The sequence below is a fragment of the Carex rostrata genome, chromosome 18 (assembly GCF_964058835.1).
Source record: "Carex rostrata chromosome 18, lpCarRost1.2, whole genome shotgun sequence".
NCBI lineage: Eukaryota > Viridiplantae > Streptophyta > Magnoliopsida > Poales > Cyperaceae > Carex > Carex rostrata.
Genome location: NC_135935.1, coordinates 7,855,445 through 7,870,756, shown reverse-complemented (window position 1 = coordinate 7,870,756; position 15,312 = coordinate 7,855,445). Strand labels below are relative to the sequence as shown.

General features: G+C 33.9%; 1 protein-coding gene across 1 annotated transcript; it reads right to left on the bottom strand.

Moving 5' to 3' along the window:
* Positions 1–9,212: 9,212 nt before the first annotated feature.
* Positions 9,213–12,731, bottom strand: LOC144569383 (ACT domain-containing protein ACR4-like). The gene is made up of 7 exons (XM_078319709.1): positions 12,575–12,731; positions 12,077–12,122; positions 11,425–11,539; positions 11,123–11,190; positions 10,156–10,758; positions 9,771–9,875; positions 9,213–9,693 (listed from the first exon to the last, which is right to left on the bottom strand). Exons 1-7 carry the CDS (start codon positions 12,649–12,651, stop codon positions 9,355–9,357), a joined length of 1,353 nt encoding a protein of 450 aa, XP_078175835.1. The 5' UTR covers positions 12,652–12,731; the 3' UTR covers positions 9,213–9,354.
* Between the last annotated feature and the right edge of the window lie 2,581 nt (positions 12,732–15,312).

Below are 15,312 nucleotides of genomic sequence, written 5' to 3'. Positions count from 1 at the left end.
TGTTAAATACAATTATCCACAATATCACAGCCCTAGAAAGATTTAAATTAATTAAAAATAAACCACCAATGACAATTCTTTCTCTACAAAAAGAAAACCAATAGTATCTTTGAAATTAGGGCGGTACAAAAAGTTTGTAGTTTATGATTCGATTTGAGTTCGATTCGAAAAAAGTTTGCAATTAATTCGGTTCGAAATTAGTTTTTTATGATACAAATGAAATTAGTTCGGTTTGAATCTTATTCAAATCAAACTCAAACTGGGTATAATTCGTTCGAAATTGATTCGAGAACTATTTAGATTCAAATCTCAAATAATGCAATTAATGAATTCAACTATCAATCTTTAATAATGCAGGAATCAAACTTATATTAGAGTTCAAAATTATTAATATAATGGTAACTTATAATAAAAAAATATTTCAGCAGCGTAACAAATTAACAATGGAATAAGTTCCATTTGATTAGGTCCATACTGTGATTTTAATCAATCTAGCAGCGTAAAAGGTAAGAGAATCTTGAGCTGATCCATATTTCATCAGTGCAAATTCGTAAAAGGTAAATGAAATTGTGTTAATTTCGGTTCACGCAAAAAAAAAAACTAATGCATAAACTACCGGTAGAACTAGAGCTGTTAAAAAAAATTGTAATTCATAATTTGATTCGAAATTAGTACAAATCAAACTAATTCAGTTCGAAACTTATTCAAACCCAAACTAAAACTAGAATAAGTTGGATTTGATTCACATTCGTTTGCAGTCCTACTTGGAAATTTTTTTTCAAATAATAAAAAGAAGTATTTGGATGGAAAGGGAGCACGAACCGGAACATGAACCAGAGCACAAGCCTCTCACTAGAGTGGAAAAAATGTGCCGTGTCGTGACTTTGGTCTCGTGCCGTGCCGTGACACAGTGAACAGTGACTCTGTCACACTCCGGGACAGGGGGTTGCGCAGTTTCGTTTTAAAATGCGGTTTTGTTCATGCAGATATATATATATATATATATATTGATATATGTTTATGTGGGTGGGCCTGATTCTATTAGTATGCGGGGGGTGGCAGGGGGGCGGCAGCCCCCTGCGAGCGTTGTCTGAGGTTACGAAGCACCGCTCAATAGAGCCCGGAAAATTTGATTTCAAAGAAGTCAAATGGCATAAAAATCCTTTAACCGACGGCCCAGATTAGTCAAATTATCATATGATTTGATTTAAAACAAGTTTGGTTCAAAACCGATTTAATTTGGCTAAGTTATACCCAAAACAGTATTTTTGGGAACCCATTGCGGCCCGCAATAGGGCTGTTGCGGCCCGCAACCCTTCCCAAAATTTCCAGCCTCTGCAAACTGCCTCTGACTCCATTCATTGTGGCCCGCAATGAATTTATTGCGGCCCGCAACAATTTCCAAATTTCCCAGCCTCTGAAGGGAGCCTCTGCCTCCATTCATTGCGGCCCGCAATAAAGTTATTGCGGCCCGCAATGACCTGGTTGGAAGTCAGCCTGCGAACTTCCCTCTGTCTGCTCTCATTGCGGCCCGCAATAGGGTTATTGCGGCCCGCAATAGGGTTATTGCGGCCCGCAATAGGGTTATTGCGGCCCACAATAAGAGTACTGTTTTTCATTCCTTTGCCCATTTTCGTGGAATTTCACCCCGTTTTCAAACCCGATCAAATCCCCGTATACTTAAACAATTACTCCCCATTCACTGAACCTTTTAATGACATTAAAAATGCAATTTCAACATTTAAATCATAACAACTATTTAAAACATACCGTTAGGGTTTTATAACATAATACGGTTCGATAATAACCTATACATCAAAATAACCGACTACGGGTTCAACTACACATTCAAAATGGACATAAAAGGGTTTGGCATAACCTATTAGCCCGGCCTAAACTCACGTGTCGAGCCCGAGTCCCACTTCACTCGCGTTTACCTGCACATATCAATTCAAAGGGAAAAATTCCCCGAGGGGAGGGGGTGAGAAAACCTGTCATCCGTTTTCTCAGTGCGGAATTTAAAGGGCTACTGGATTTGTGCGAAATCCATCACCAGAACTAAATACACTAGCAATAGGGCATCGAGTTATTTATTTACCAATAACAATAAATGCACATGTACCAAGAATAGATTCAAACGGATTTCAATTCACATTTCATCAACATCAATCAACGAATTTCCAGAAAGATTTGGTTTCACAGATATAATATATATAAGTCTGGTTATGAGGTACAGATATCAACTATCTATCGCCTCCGGCTTAACAGTTCTATTTTCTGGTTTCAAGTCATACAATCTCATCAATTCATCACTTAAAATAAACACGGGCATATTCCGCGAATATGCAACAGAATACCACTTTTCTCAAAAAGAAATCACTGACACTATCACTGAATCACTGAATCACTGAACCACTGAACCACAGTTCTACCTAAAATTACACTGCACTTCCCTTACCCAACCGGTACTGGGTTCACTAGGGCCATTCTCCAGATGCGCATAAGGGTCCTGGATGAAAGTCTAGTAGCTAGCTAGACTTTCCACTATGATACACTGTTCACTTCACACAATCAATCCAAGTCATACTGTGGTTCCACTCACTTATTCAAAACGACAGATCAACAATCGATAAACCGTACCAACATGAGAATCATAACAGTTATACAATTCAATTTCACTAATATCACAATTAATGCAATGCGGCAACAAATGCTTTCAATCAGAGATTCAACATGCTATGCACAGTTTATTTAAATCAAGCAATCAACATAAATATAATAATATGCACCGTTATTTAGTTCTACGAATAAATCCCAAAACAGATCCCGTGAACCCCCGCACCTGGTTATGTAGGGCACGTAGAGGGTCCGCGATCTCACGACTCGGTAAGCTCGTCAATCCCGCTAGCCGTGCTCGTTAGGATCTATCCATAGGTCAATTTATTAAATTCCGGCACTTTTACAATTTAAACCCTCAAATCAATTTTTTTGGGAAAAATCCGTAAATTGGAATTTGGTTGCACTTTGGAACACAGAATCAGTCAATTTACACTATATAAACAACAAAGGCATGGAATAATCAATTTGGTACGATTCTACGGGTTTTCACCGAAACCCTAAAAACACGGAATCGAGAAATGAGAGAGAAATAGAAACGGGAATTACCAATGGAACGGATGGATGTGCGAGATTTGAGCTCCTCTTCTTAAATCTCGGTTTTCGGGCAAAACGGTCACCGGGGTGTCTCTCTCTCACTCTCTCTCTCTCTCGTTCTTTCTCTCTTGGCGGAAACGAAGGAAAAGAAGAAGAAAAGAGATGGGGCAGGAAAGGAAAGGAAGGAGGGGAAGAGGAGGGAATGACAAGGGGCCCCCACTTGTAAGTGGTATTTTTGCAAAATAAACCCTCCACTTGTTCGATATTGTTTAAATGATTTATATAACCCCAATTGCTCCTCTCTCTTAACACAATTAATCGTATAATTATTTTTCACCATCCACGTCACTAATTTCGTATATACGTATATATATATTATTTGATTTAACCACATATTATTTTCATTAATCTGAATTTTAAAAGTTCACAGTGTTACAGACTCATGCCGTGCCGTGACCAAAATGTCAAGGGGTGGTCACGGCATACGAATGGTCAAGACACGCGAGTTACGCCGTGACTTGCTTGTCGTGACTATTCCCGTGCCGTGTCCAAACGTAACTAATCACGTTTCTCACGTTTAACTATTTTTTCATAATTTAAGTTAGTTTCTTCAAAATTGGCGTGACTATTTACGTGCCGTGTCCAAACGTAACTAATCACGTTTCTCACGTTTAACTATTTTTCATAATTTAAGTTAGTTTCTTCAAGATTCACTATTTGATTAAGACCTAACGGTCCTAATTATACGTGACTCGTGTGATTACGTGCCGTGCCGTGTTCGAATCTTTCGCGTGCCGTGCCATGACTAAATGTCAAGAAGTAGTCACAGCACGCGAATGGACACGGCACGGAGCAATAACACGTGCCATGCCGTTACCGTGCCGTTCCATATCGAAGCCGACTTCGCCGTGCCATTTTTCCCACACTACCTCTCACTTGCTAGTTGCTACTTTTTAGTGAATTCACCCGAGTACTGACACGAGGAAACTGGATCAAATTTTTTTTATAAACCATAAATAATTAAATTATTTTTAGGGAACCAATATGATTACTTTTTTTTTTTTAAAAACCATAAAGATCGGACGGTCCGTCCGGTCTCAAAATCAGTTTTTTCCCAGACCAGACGGACCGTTCGGTCTCACTTTTTTTGTTAAACAGAAATTTTTTAATTTTTTGTATTAAAATATTAGAAATGTTGAATATATTTATTTGAAAATAGATGAAATACAATATAATTTGATTTATTAGAAAGACTGCAACAAATAACCCGGATCAATATTTTTCAGATCGGATTTTTCGCGGCTGTAAGAAAAATTAATATATTTCTTTATGTGTTATTAGAAAAAAATAAAAATGCTTAGATTCTGAGTTATTGATCCCGGTTCAAAAGTCACTTCTAGGTAATCCAGAAAATATTGTGATCCTTCTAGGACATTTAATTTATAAAAGTTGTATCTATTTTGAGAATTCTTTTTGAATAATAATCATTAAATAACTTAAAGTTTTTATTTTTTTTCAAAAATAGATACAACTTTTTATAAATTAAATGTTCTAGAAGGATCACAATATTTTCTGGATTACCTAGAAATGACTTTTGAACTGGGATCAATAACTCAGAATCTAAGCATTTTTATTTTTTTCTAATAACACATAAAGAAATATATTAATTTTTCTTACAGCCGCGAAAAATCCGATCTGAAAAATATTGATCCGGATTATTTGTTGCAGTCTTTCTAATAAATCAAATTATATTGTATTTCATCTATTTTCAAAGAAATATATTCAACATTTCTAATATTTTAATACAAAAAAAAAAAAAAATTTCTTTTTAAAAAAAAAAAAAAAGTGAGACCGAACGGTCCGTCCGGTCTGGAGAAAAACTGATTTTGAGACCGGACGGACCGTCCAATCCTTATGGTTTTAAAAAAAAAAAAAATCATGGTTCCCTAAATATAATTTAATTATTTATGATTTATAAAAAAAATTCAACTGGATCACGTGATCTGACACGCGCTGATAACAGATATCTCGGATCCGTATCGGGCCTGCTGCCCCCCTGGATTTACGGACGCGGGTCCCATCTGTTTCAGACCCATGAGTCCACCATGACGGCTATATGTGCAGTGCTACTGCTACCACTGTCGCTGTCGCCTTGTGAAAAAGAAATCATGCACTCGTTCGTTTCGTAACTCTTCATTTTATTTAGTTCAAAAGTAAGAGTGAGTCTATGGTACTATGCATATCACAGGTTGTTACTGTGTTACAGTTTTATATTCGAGTTTTCAAATTCTAACGGTCGATCCGAACCGTTCATCTTGTTCTCTATATTAATATATATTTGGAGACCAAATTTTACATTTTTTGAAAAAAATTTACTATTTTTTTAGATATTTAGAAAATCACTTGATCTGAAAATTCTGGACCATCCAAAAACAGTGATTTTCAATAAATCTAAAAAAGTAGTAAAAAAATTTCAAAAAATGTAAAATTTGGTCTCCAAACACATATTAATATAGAGAACAAGATGAACGGTTCGGATCGACCGTTATGATTTGAAAACTCGAATATAGAGCCGTAGCACGGTAACAAATCGTAATATGCATAGTACCATAGACTCACTCCAAAAGTAAAATAGATTCTTGTTATCTTATAGAATTTCATTATGATTTACTATGATTTTGATTGTGCAAAAGACGGGTCGAATTCGAATATGACAATTCACATGTAGGTTTTCACAATATATTATATTTGTTTTAGGAGTTCTGTTTACTCGTAATAAAAATATTTGAGTAGAACTAGAGTGTTTAAGTTCACCAAGCTCCTTTATAAACTCAATTCTAAAACCTATTGAATTGACTTCAAACAAAAAATTTAAACCGTTGAAATTCTTTTATCTTACAAGTGATGCGTTTACATGAGGCAATTTTAAAATTTCGAATTAATTGTGTATAAAGTCAAGTGGTCAAATGACGTTAAAAAAATAAATGCATTAAAATTTATTTATAAACTTTCTAGTTTTGACCACTTCTCTATACAAAATTAATTCGAAATTTTAAATTTTTTGAATGTATACACATTACTCGTAAGGTAGAAGGATTTTAACGATTTAGATTCGTCGTTTGAAGCCAATCCAATAGGTTTTAAAGTTGAGTTCACAAATAGACTTGGTGAACTTAGAAACACCCTAGTTCCACTCAGAATATTTATAATAAATACATATAAATAAGAATGAGAAAATACCACTCAATAATAAATTTATTTTGACAACCTTTAAAAATAAATTTTAAATTTAACATTCTAAAAATTGTACACATCACGAACTGTTAAAAATGATGAGATATTGAGATCTGTTATAATAAATACTTATAATAGATAAGAATAGAAAAATATCACTTAATAATAATTTAGTTTGACAATTTTAAAAAATAAATTTGAAATTTAGCACGGTAGAGATTGTAGACATAAATTTATCTAATTATAATAGTGAATAATATAAACTTTTCATAATATATATTAAAATATACGATATATATCTACTATTCAGATACAAATAATTGAAACATAAAACTATATCAGTATCCTTATCCATACGGATATTCGGATATCGAATATCCACATCTAAGTTTTCGAATACGGATTGAATATGAGTCGGATATTATCCATACTGTTTTCATCGCTACTAATAGATCTATGCTGTATACAAATAATATTTTACTTTTTAAAAAAATTAAGAATTTATATAAATTATTTAGATTTATTTCTAACTACGAAGGATTTTATTTTTATACAGGGAGCTGATAATAGTACCCGCAGGAGAACTACCGGAAATTAAATGTGAAAATATATTTTCTTGTGGGGATCACAAAAACTGCACAATTTGAATTTTTTTCCTAAATTAGTAATACCTATGAATGGAAGTATTTATACCTATGTATGGAAGTATTTATACCTATGATGCGAACAATTATTTATTGCATGGATTCTTCAAGCACGAAGATAATAGTACCCGCACTATACCCGCGCTACAGTACCCGCACTCTGTACTCGCGCTACAGTGCCAGGGGACCACCAAAAATTAAATGCATAAATATAACTTCCTACGAGGACCACAAAAACTCCACAATTTGAATTTTTTTTCTAAAGTATTAATATCTATGCAATTTTCTCTTTCAAATGAGATCTATGATGACGTACTTTCAGGCTCGTCGTCATGCAAGTGTTTATAATTCGCCGTGCAAGTATTTATACCTACACTTGCAAGTATTTTTTACATTTAACACTGAAAGTATTAATATCTAAGTATTGAAATGACTTATACTTATGCACTGATGTATTTATACCTATGAAGTCAACTATGTTTGTTAGAGGAAGGTTGATGCGAGAATAATTGGAGAACTCGAAAAGACATTATCATAACAAGTTACGCATCAAAGTATTAATATCTTACTTTTTTAAGTGCTTATATCTTATCTTCTAAGTATTTATATCTACGAAGGTATAAATATCTAAGTATTTTTTACATGTGACACTGAAAGTATTAATATCTAAGTATTGAAAGTATTTATTTTTATGAAGTCAACTATTTTTGTTAGAGAAAGGTTGACACAGAATTAGTACCGGGACTTTGAAAGGGAGACCATATAATTAGTGGGGACCATAGAGAAAGGGTGTTGCTGGGATTTTAGAATAATAATTAGTTGAGACTATATAATATCTTTTTAGAATAATAATTAGTAGACACAATATAATTAGTAGGGACCATAATACATTATTCCTCTATGTGCGGGTACTGTAGCTCGGGTACAGGTACTGTAGCGTGGGTACTGAAATAATTATTCTTTTATATAAATGTATATTCATCCATATTTAACGTAGCCGATAGCAAAATTTTGTTTGATGGAGTATAGATTAAAAGTAAAAATGAGACAATAAAATAATAACAAAATTTGCTTTAATAATCGTGCAGGAATACTTTCTCCAGTTGTACGGAACAATAAATGGGGTGGTCCAAGTAAATTTTATTTTAAAAATTGATTGGTTGATATCGATTATAAGTAAATTCTATTATATTTCCATATATCAGAACGATTTGAATTTGTTGGACCATCCAATAATTTTTTTCTGAGTAATTAGAAGGGCCCCAAAAATAGGATCCTGCAAGGATTTCGTTCAATGAGTCCGACCCGACAGGCTGAACCAAACAGGTTGCTACTGACACACTTTGGCACCGTTGTGGTCTCAACAGAGATCAGAGAAAAGAGAAAAGAGAAAAGAGAAGAACAGTGGCACATGCAAACCTCATGCCTGCTGCCTGGTTCTCTCTCTTAAATCTTTAATTAATCAATTAGTGCCTATGTCTAACAACCATATAACTGTACCTAGTCAAAATTCTCTCTTGAGGGGCTATATTAATAGCATTAAAAATTCATATACTGGTAATTGATATTGTTTGTCTTGACTTTTTAAGTTGGAATTAGAACAGTATACTGGGTTCTGAAGTATCCAGCATAGACACAAGATTCGTGAATTAAATTCGAATTAGATTCAAATAATTAGTTTTTTTTGGTGATTCCGAATAGAACGCTGAATTATTCGGTTGACTGAACTTTGACCGAATTAAACCCGAATAATTCGCGAATTTTATCCAAATTTTCCGAATTATTCGTGAATTTTTTCCGAATTTTTCCCATAACAATTTTTTTTTTTTTTGCAGGGTTGAGATATCTGATCCGAATAATTCCGAATCATTCCTAAATTATACCCGAATTATTTCCGAATTATGAATTTTTGACATCGCCAAACCGAACCCAAATAATTCATTTGTCACTATAGTATTCAGAGGTTTTGTTGTTCAAAATAAAGAAAAATTTTGAAAAAAAAATGTTCTTTTGGTTTTGACATTATATGGTTTCAGGGGGCAAGTTTTGTCAGAGTTTTTGCTTTCACATACTTTTAAGTTGAAGTCTGGCTTTCCATTCTAAATTAGCTGTACCATATAACTAACTAATCAAAACAGAGTTATTAATGAAAATGAACGGTGTCTTTGGAAACAAAAGAAGAAAAGAGAAACTTAACTTGTTAGAGATATTTACAGGGTCGGTTGCAACACTAATGTAGCATCAACATTTAAGTTGATACATCAAACCAGTCCCAGTAGTACCAGTTACTGCAACACTTGCTACAAATAAAGTATCCAGCTAATTAAGAGCAGGACCTAATCAGACCCAAGTTAAAGAGAAACTTCTCCGACCGAGACCGAATCATTGTCCCGAAGGAAACCCTCTCTCTTGACGGCGATTTATCTCTCTCGTCATCTATCACATGGAGGATTCTCTCTCCAATTGCACTTCTCACTGCTTCAATGGTGCGGCTCTGAACCGGGTCCCCTGATGCATCCACAACATAGAATGCATTCATGGCTTGGGACCCGATTGTACTGACCTCGGCATGAGTAACGGACAAGCCATTCTCTCTGAATATTCGGGTCACATCGGATAGTAGACCGGGTCTATCCTCACAACATAGCTCAAGCCTTAATCCCTGAATATTGTAACAGATTAATTTCATGATAGTAGTTTAGACAAACAAAGTTAAATTGATTTGGAAGAGACCCTTACATCAGTGTTTCTTCGTTGGATGGCAGCCTCCAAGCAAAGCATAAGCCTCTCCCTCTCTTCTTCGGAGCTTATTCGATTCTCATCCAAATGCCTTATGTAATATTCCTGCATTATTACATAACAAATAATATACAGTAAAAATTGACAAACCTTTTGAACTACTGAACAAAATCTTGAAATTTTCTGAATTCTCCAACGAGGAATGTTCTTCCCAAAATTGAAAAGGAACCGAAAAAGACAAGCATCCTCAACTTCCTTAAAATGCCCCTATGACCTTAGAACAGAGCTGGAAGATGTGTGTTGCAGTTTCTTCTTAATGATTTTGCACAATTTTAATTTTTAAATAACAACTATATGATAATTATTCACTTGCTAAGACGCTAACCTGATAAGCTTCAGATCCTTCAGCTATGACAGTCCCATGGAACACCACATATTGCATATCCGTAAAAGTGCAAACCGTGTCAAAAAGCAATTTCGACCGGTCCCTGCAACGCAAATTCACCATGATGTATCCCTTCTCCTCGCAATTCTGGACTGTAATCATCGGCTTGCACCTATATTCACTCAATCCATCCCCCTCCTCTGATTCCTCATTGTAATCTCTATCGGCACACATTATCTGGTGCAGCCTCCTCTCAGTGTGCATCCTTCTGGTGGATACAACTGTTTTAGCCCTCTTTTTATCACCGTTTCCTTTCAGAACATACCGGAGGAGTTTCTTTATTCTGTCAAGTCTGTCAGGATCACTGATTGGTTCCCCCGTCAAATCGTCAGTAATGTAGACCAGAGATGCCATTCGCAAGTTGTGGGTCCAGACTTCGGCTCCTACCACATTACATTTTAGGTCAGACAATACTGCAAAGACTTCTGAAAGGAGGCCGGGACGGTCTCGGCCGAGTAATTCTATTGTTGTTTGCTCTGCTACTGCCTGTATACCGATTGATGCATCTGATTGAGCCAACCCGAATGACCTGTGTCTCAACGACTGTGGATTGAAGAAAGTACGTACACTTGATTAATACAAATGACAAATGTTGTAAAGGAAAAGTCAGTAACAGGACTATCACAGATTCACAGTTAGTTTGTTAAATTCTTGTGAGGAACTGGTTCCAACAGAGAATAATTGAGCAGGTACTTTAGTAGATGCAGTACCTCAATTATGAAGCACTGTCAGACTAGCAGTACTGTCATTGAAAATGTGACATGAATAGAACTTAATTTCATTCCTTTACCAATCATCATTTGGTCTCTTCTTCATAATTTCTATAAGTTTTAGTAGAGATGCCATGAATGAAGCAAGAAATTACAATTTTCCCCTTATGATATAATTTCCTTGTTGTATTATTTACCTGTTCAATCCTCTCAATGACTTGGCCATCTGAGAGCTTGTTCCCATCCTGATCAACAACATGAAATACTGCAAGGAAACAAACAAACAAATAAATTAACTATAAATATTTAAACAAATGAAAAAGAAATCAGTTAATAAGAGACCAACAATGAAAACTGCTTAAGGTTGATTTTCATTTAAACCCCTCTATACTGCCCTTGTTGAAAAACTTATTGCAAGTCGTACCGTTCAGGACTTGATATATGGGAACAATTTAAAATTGAAAACAAATTAATGCTTTTTGAGGAAAAATTCTCTTACCATCCATAAACCATTCTCCATCAGAAGATATGTAAGCTCTTTTTATTGTGAGCTTCAGATCGGTCAGAACTTGAACCACTTCTAGAAGGCTACCAAATTTGTTTGCACTATCCACCTAGTTACCAGGAACAGAGAGAGAGAGATAGAAAGGAAACTTAATCACAACAGTATAAAAATAAAAATTCAAATAATTAAAAAACAAAATGTTTTGAAGAAAAATCCAAAAATATTGTAATAATTATATCATAAAAGAGAATTCAATGCTCAAGGAACATACAGTTAGTGCCGCCATAGTTAATTAAGCTAATAAACTTAAAAATTCCTTTGTATGGGGGTAATAGAGTCATTTTTTCAAATGACTCTGCCTTAATATTAAGTACTTTGTTCTTTTATTTGCTTAAATAATAAGCACTGTACGTAATAGTATAGCGGTGCGATTAAATTTAATTAATCTGTCACAGCAATCTATGAGGAAGGTATGTTACTATTACATCCTTATCTTTGGTTAAATTGATGAAGAAACCTTATCTACAGCCATGAAAGAAAACACAATATATGCGAATGTATTGCACTAGTGTCGATGAAAAACAGAGTTGTCTGGCTACAGATATCTGCTATAAATGTTAATTGCAAATATATCTATCTATCTTACCTTAACTAAGGTAGCCTCCATGTCTGAATTGTTATCCACTGCAACCCTGAAACACACAAAAAGTAAACGAAAAACGGTTAATAAACACAAACATTACACCGGCATTATCAAGTGAACTAACAAAGCTGGTTGTCATTGAGAATGCCATATCTCGTTATTGCATTTATTGCTTTCTATTCCAATCTATAAAGTATAAGAAAGCAGATTATTAATGAAAATAACTGGAAAGTACACCAGAGCCATTCAGTGAAGCTCCTTTTATGTATTTTCTATATATTGAACTCAGAAGTATCCTTATTTTTGTATATTGAACGCCGTGACCTAAAGACTAAAGAGAATGAAAGCAAATACAAATAATATTGATTTATTATTACTTTATACGGGAATAGGGTTCCTTAATACTAACTAGTAACTAGTGTTATTTTTGTATTCCAAGCAAAGGCGGCGTTGAAAGAAAAGAAGGGAAATTAAATTTAGAATTTAGAATTTGGAGTTTACCTTGGTGGGTTCATTCTAATAACAAGCTTTTCAAATTCATCTTCTACTCCCGTACTAACAGACCCACAACCCATCATGGCTTTTAGAGAGAGAGAGAGAGAGAGAGAGAGGATGGCAACTTATTCAAAAAAAGAATGGAGAGTACTTGGTTGGTTATTTCTTTCTTTGTGCCTCCATGTCCTTATATATAATGGTCGTCTCGGATGGTGATGCCTTTGTTTCCCATGGATTAATTAAAAACTAAAAACAATTATATATATATCATAAATGTAATTTAGATAATGTTTGGCCACAGAAATGTAAAATAGAAAGAAACATGTGCGAGCTGACGCGGCAATGGCAACAGCGCCTGTATACACATGGGGAAGGACAACGCCGCTGTACCACTGTTACTGAGTGATGACAAACATTGATCCAGCCTGGGCCCACCGGTCAGGGACACAGAGAGCCGATTTTTTTATTTATATCCAAAATAAAATATAAATTTAAAAAACTAACCAACTAGCTAATGAAATTGCAAAACTACCCAAACCGGTTAACCATTAACCGGACTCAAATCAAATTTCCGGTTATTGGTTTCCCGGACCCATTGAAATAGTCCGGTTAATCATTAACCAGAAATTTGATTTGAGTCCGGTTAATGGTTAACCGGATTTGTGCATTTTTTTTTTTTTTTTTTTTTTTTGAAAACATAAATTTTTTATTATTATTTTTTTGTATTAAAATATTAGAAATATTGAATATATTTCTTTGAAAATAAATGGAATACAATATAATTTGATTTATTAGAAAGACTGCAACTAATAACCCGGATCAATATTTTTCAGGTCGGATTTTTCGCGGCTGTAAGAAAAATTAATATATTTCTTTATGTGCTATTGGACAAAAAATAAAAATGCTTAGATTTTGAGTTATTGATCCCGGTTCAAAAGTCACTTCTATGTAATCCAGAAAATATTGTGATCCTTCTAGGACATTTAATTTATAAAAAGTTGTATCTATTTTGAGAATTCTTTTTTAAAAACAATCATTAAATAAATTAAAGTTTTTGTTTTTTTTCAAAAATAGATACAACTTTTCATAAATTAAATGTCCTAGAAGGATCACAATATTTTCTAGATTACATAGAAGTGACTTTTGAACCGGGATCAATAACTCAGAATCTAAGCATTTTTATTTTTTTCCAATAGCACATAAAGAAATATATTAATTTTTCTTACAGCCGCGAAAAATCCGGCCTGAAAAATATTGACCCGGGCTATTAGTTGCAGTCTTTCTAATAAATCAAATTATATTGTATTCCATTTATTTTCAAAGAAATATATTCAACATTTCTAATATTTTAATACAAAAAATAAAAAATAATAAAAAATTTCTGTTTTCAAAAAAAAAAAGAAAGGAAAATGCACAAATCCGGTAAACCATTAACCCGACTCAGATCAAATTTCCGGTTAATGGTTAACCGGACTATTTCAATGGGTCCGGAAAACCAATAACCGGAAATTTGATTTGAGTCCGGTTAATGGTTAACCGGTTTGGATAGTTTTGCAATTTCATTAGCTAGTTGGTTAGTTTTTTAAATTTATATTTTATTTTGGATATAAATAAAAAAATCGGCACAGAGAGCATCCTTTGAGAATTTAACATTTAGTAGAAAAAAATGCAATGAGATTTTCTCTCACCAGTAAAGTTACATGTGATGGCATTCTACCGACGAGATATTTTCCGATCAATTTGCGGGATTTTATGGATACAAGAACATATAGTAAAGATCGGAAATGCACCAAAAAATCACATTAGATTTAGAAAATTAGTTAACAAAAATAGAAAAAAAAATGAAAAACACCTGGATTTTTAAAGAAATGCTACACATGTTTGTGCCTTGTGTTGAGTAGATGTGTATGTGTTGTTTTTAGACATTTTTTTCAATGTATCACGTGAGTGCTCAGCATGTGCCATATTGTCAGAAGTGGAGTAAATGGGTGTTAATTTATCCATTTTTTTTTTTTTCAAAAACTAATGATTACTATGTAATTTTGTTATACATTTTATAGTAAAATGCTATAGATATTAGACACTGATCATCATATTTTTAATAAAAATGTTATATACTTCACCCCATTCTTTAAAAAAAAAAAAAAACTACAATATTGTACAATGTAAAACTTGAATTCTTGTAGCATTTTATCTTTGTATGTTTTTTTTTGGACCCCCATTACTTCAATGTCTGCCTCTTTCCCTGTATGTTGTGACGCATTGTCCTCTACGAAGTCGGATCCTTACCGATATTGTAAAAGATAATTTTTTAAAATTAGTGAATCCGGACTGTTCTTTTAACTTTGCACGAATCTCAAAGAAGAAATAATATTGGCCCATGTGTTAAACTGAGACCATAAAGTAGTGGGGGCCACCTTATACGTGCCTAAGAGGATACACGTTCGTGCTCCGCAAGGTAGATTCACAGACATACACTTCTAACGATATGGCACGTAGACATGTCAATACAATATGTGCATGGGGATAGTGCATAGCTATATGTAATTGGTGGAATTAATTGACCTCTATTTATTTTTATAGTTTTACAATTTTGTGATATATGTTAGAGAAAAATATAGAAAAAATGTTATGAATATATACTGTAAAAATTGACTTTAATATTTGATCTTCATAATTTAAAAGTCTGCCTTCGCTCCTGACAGTGCCCATATATGTTGTGTCCAATCACGTGTCAAAAATAG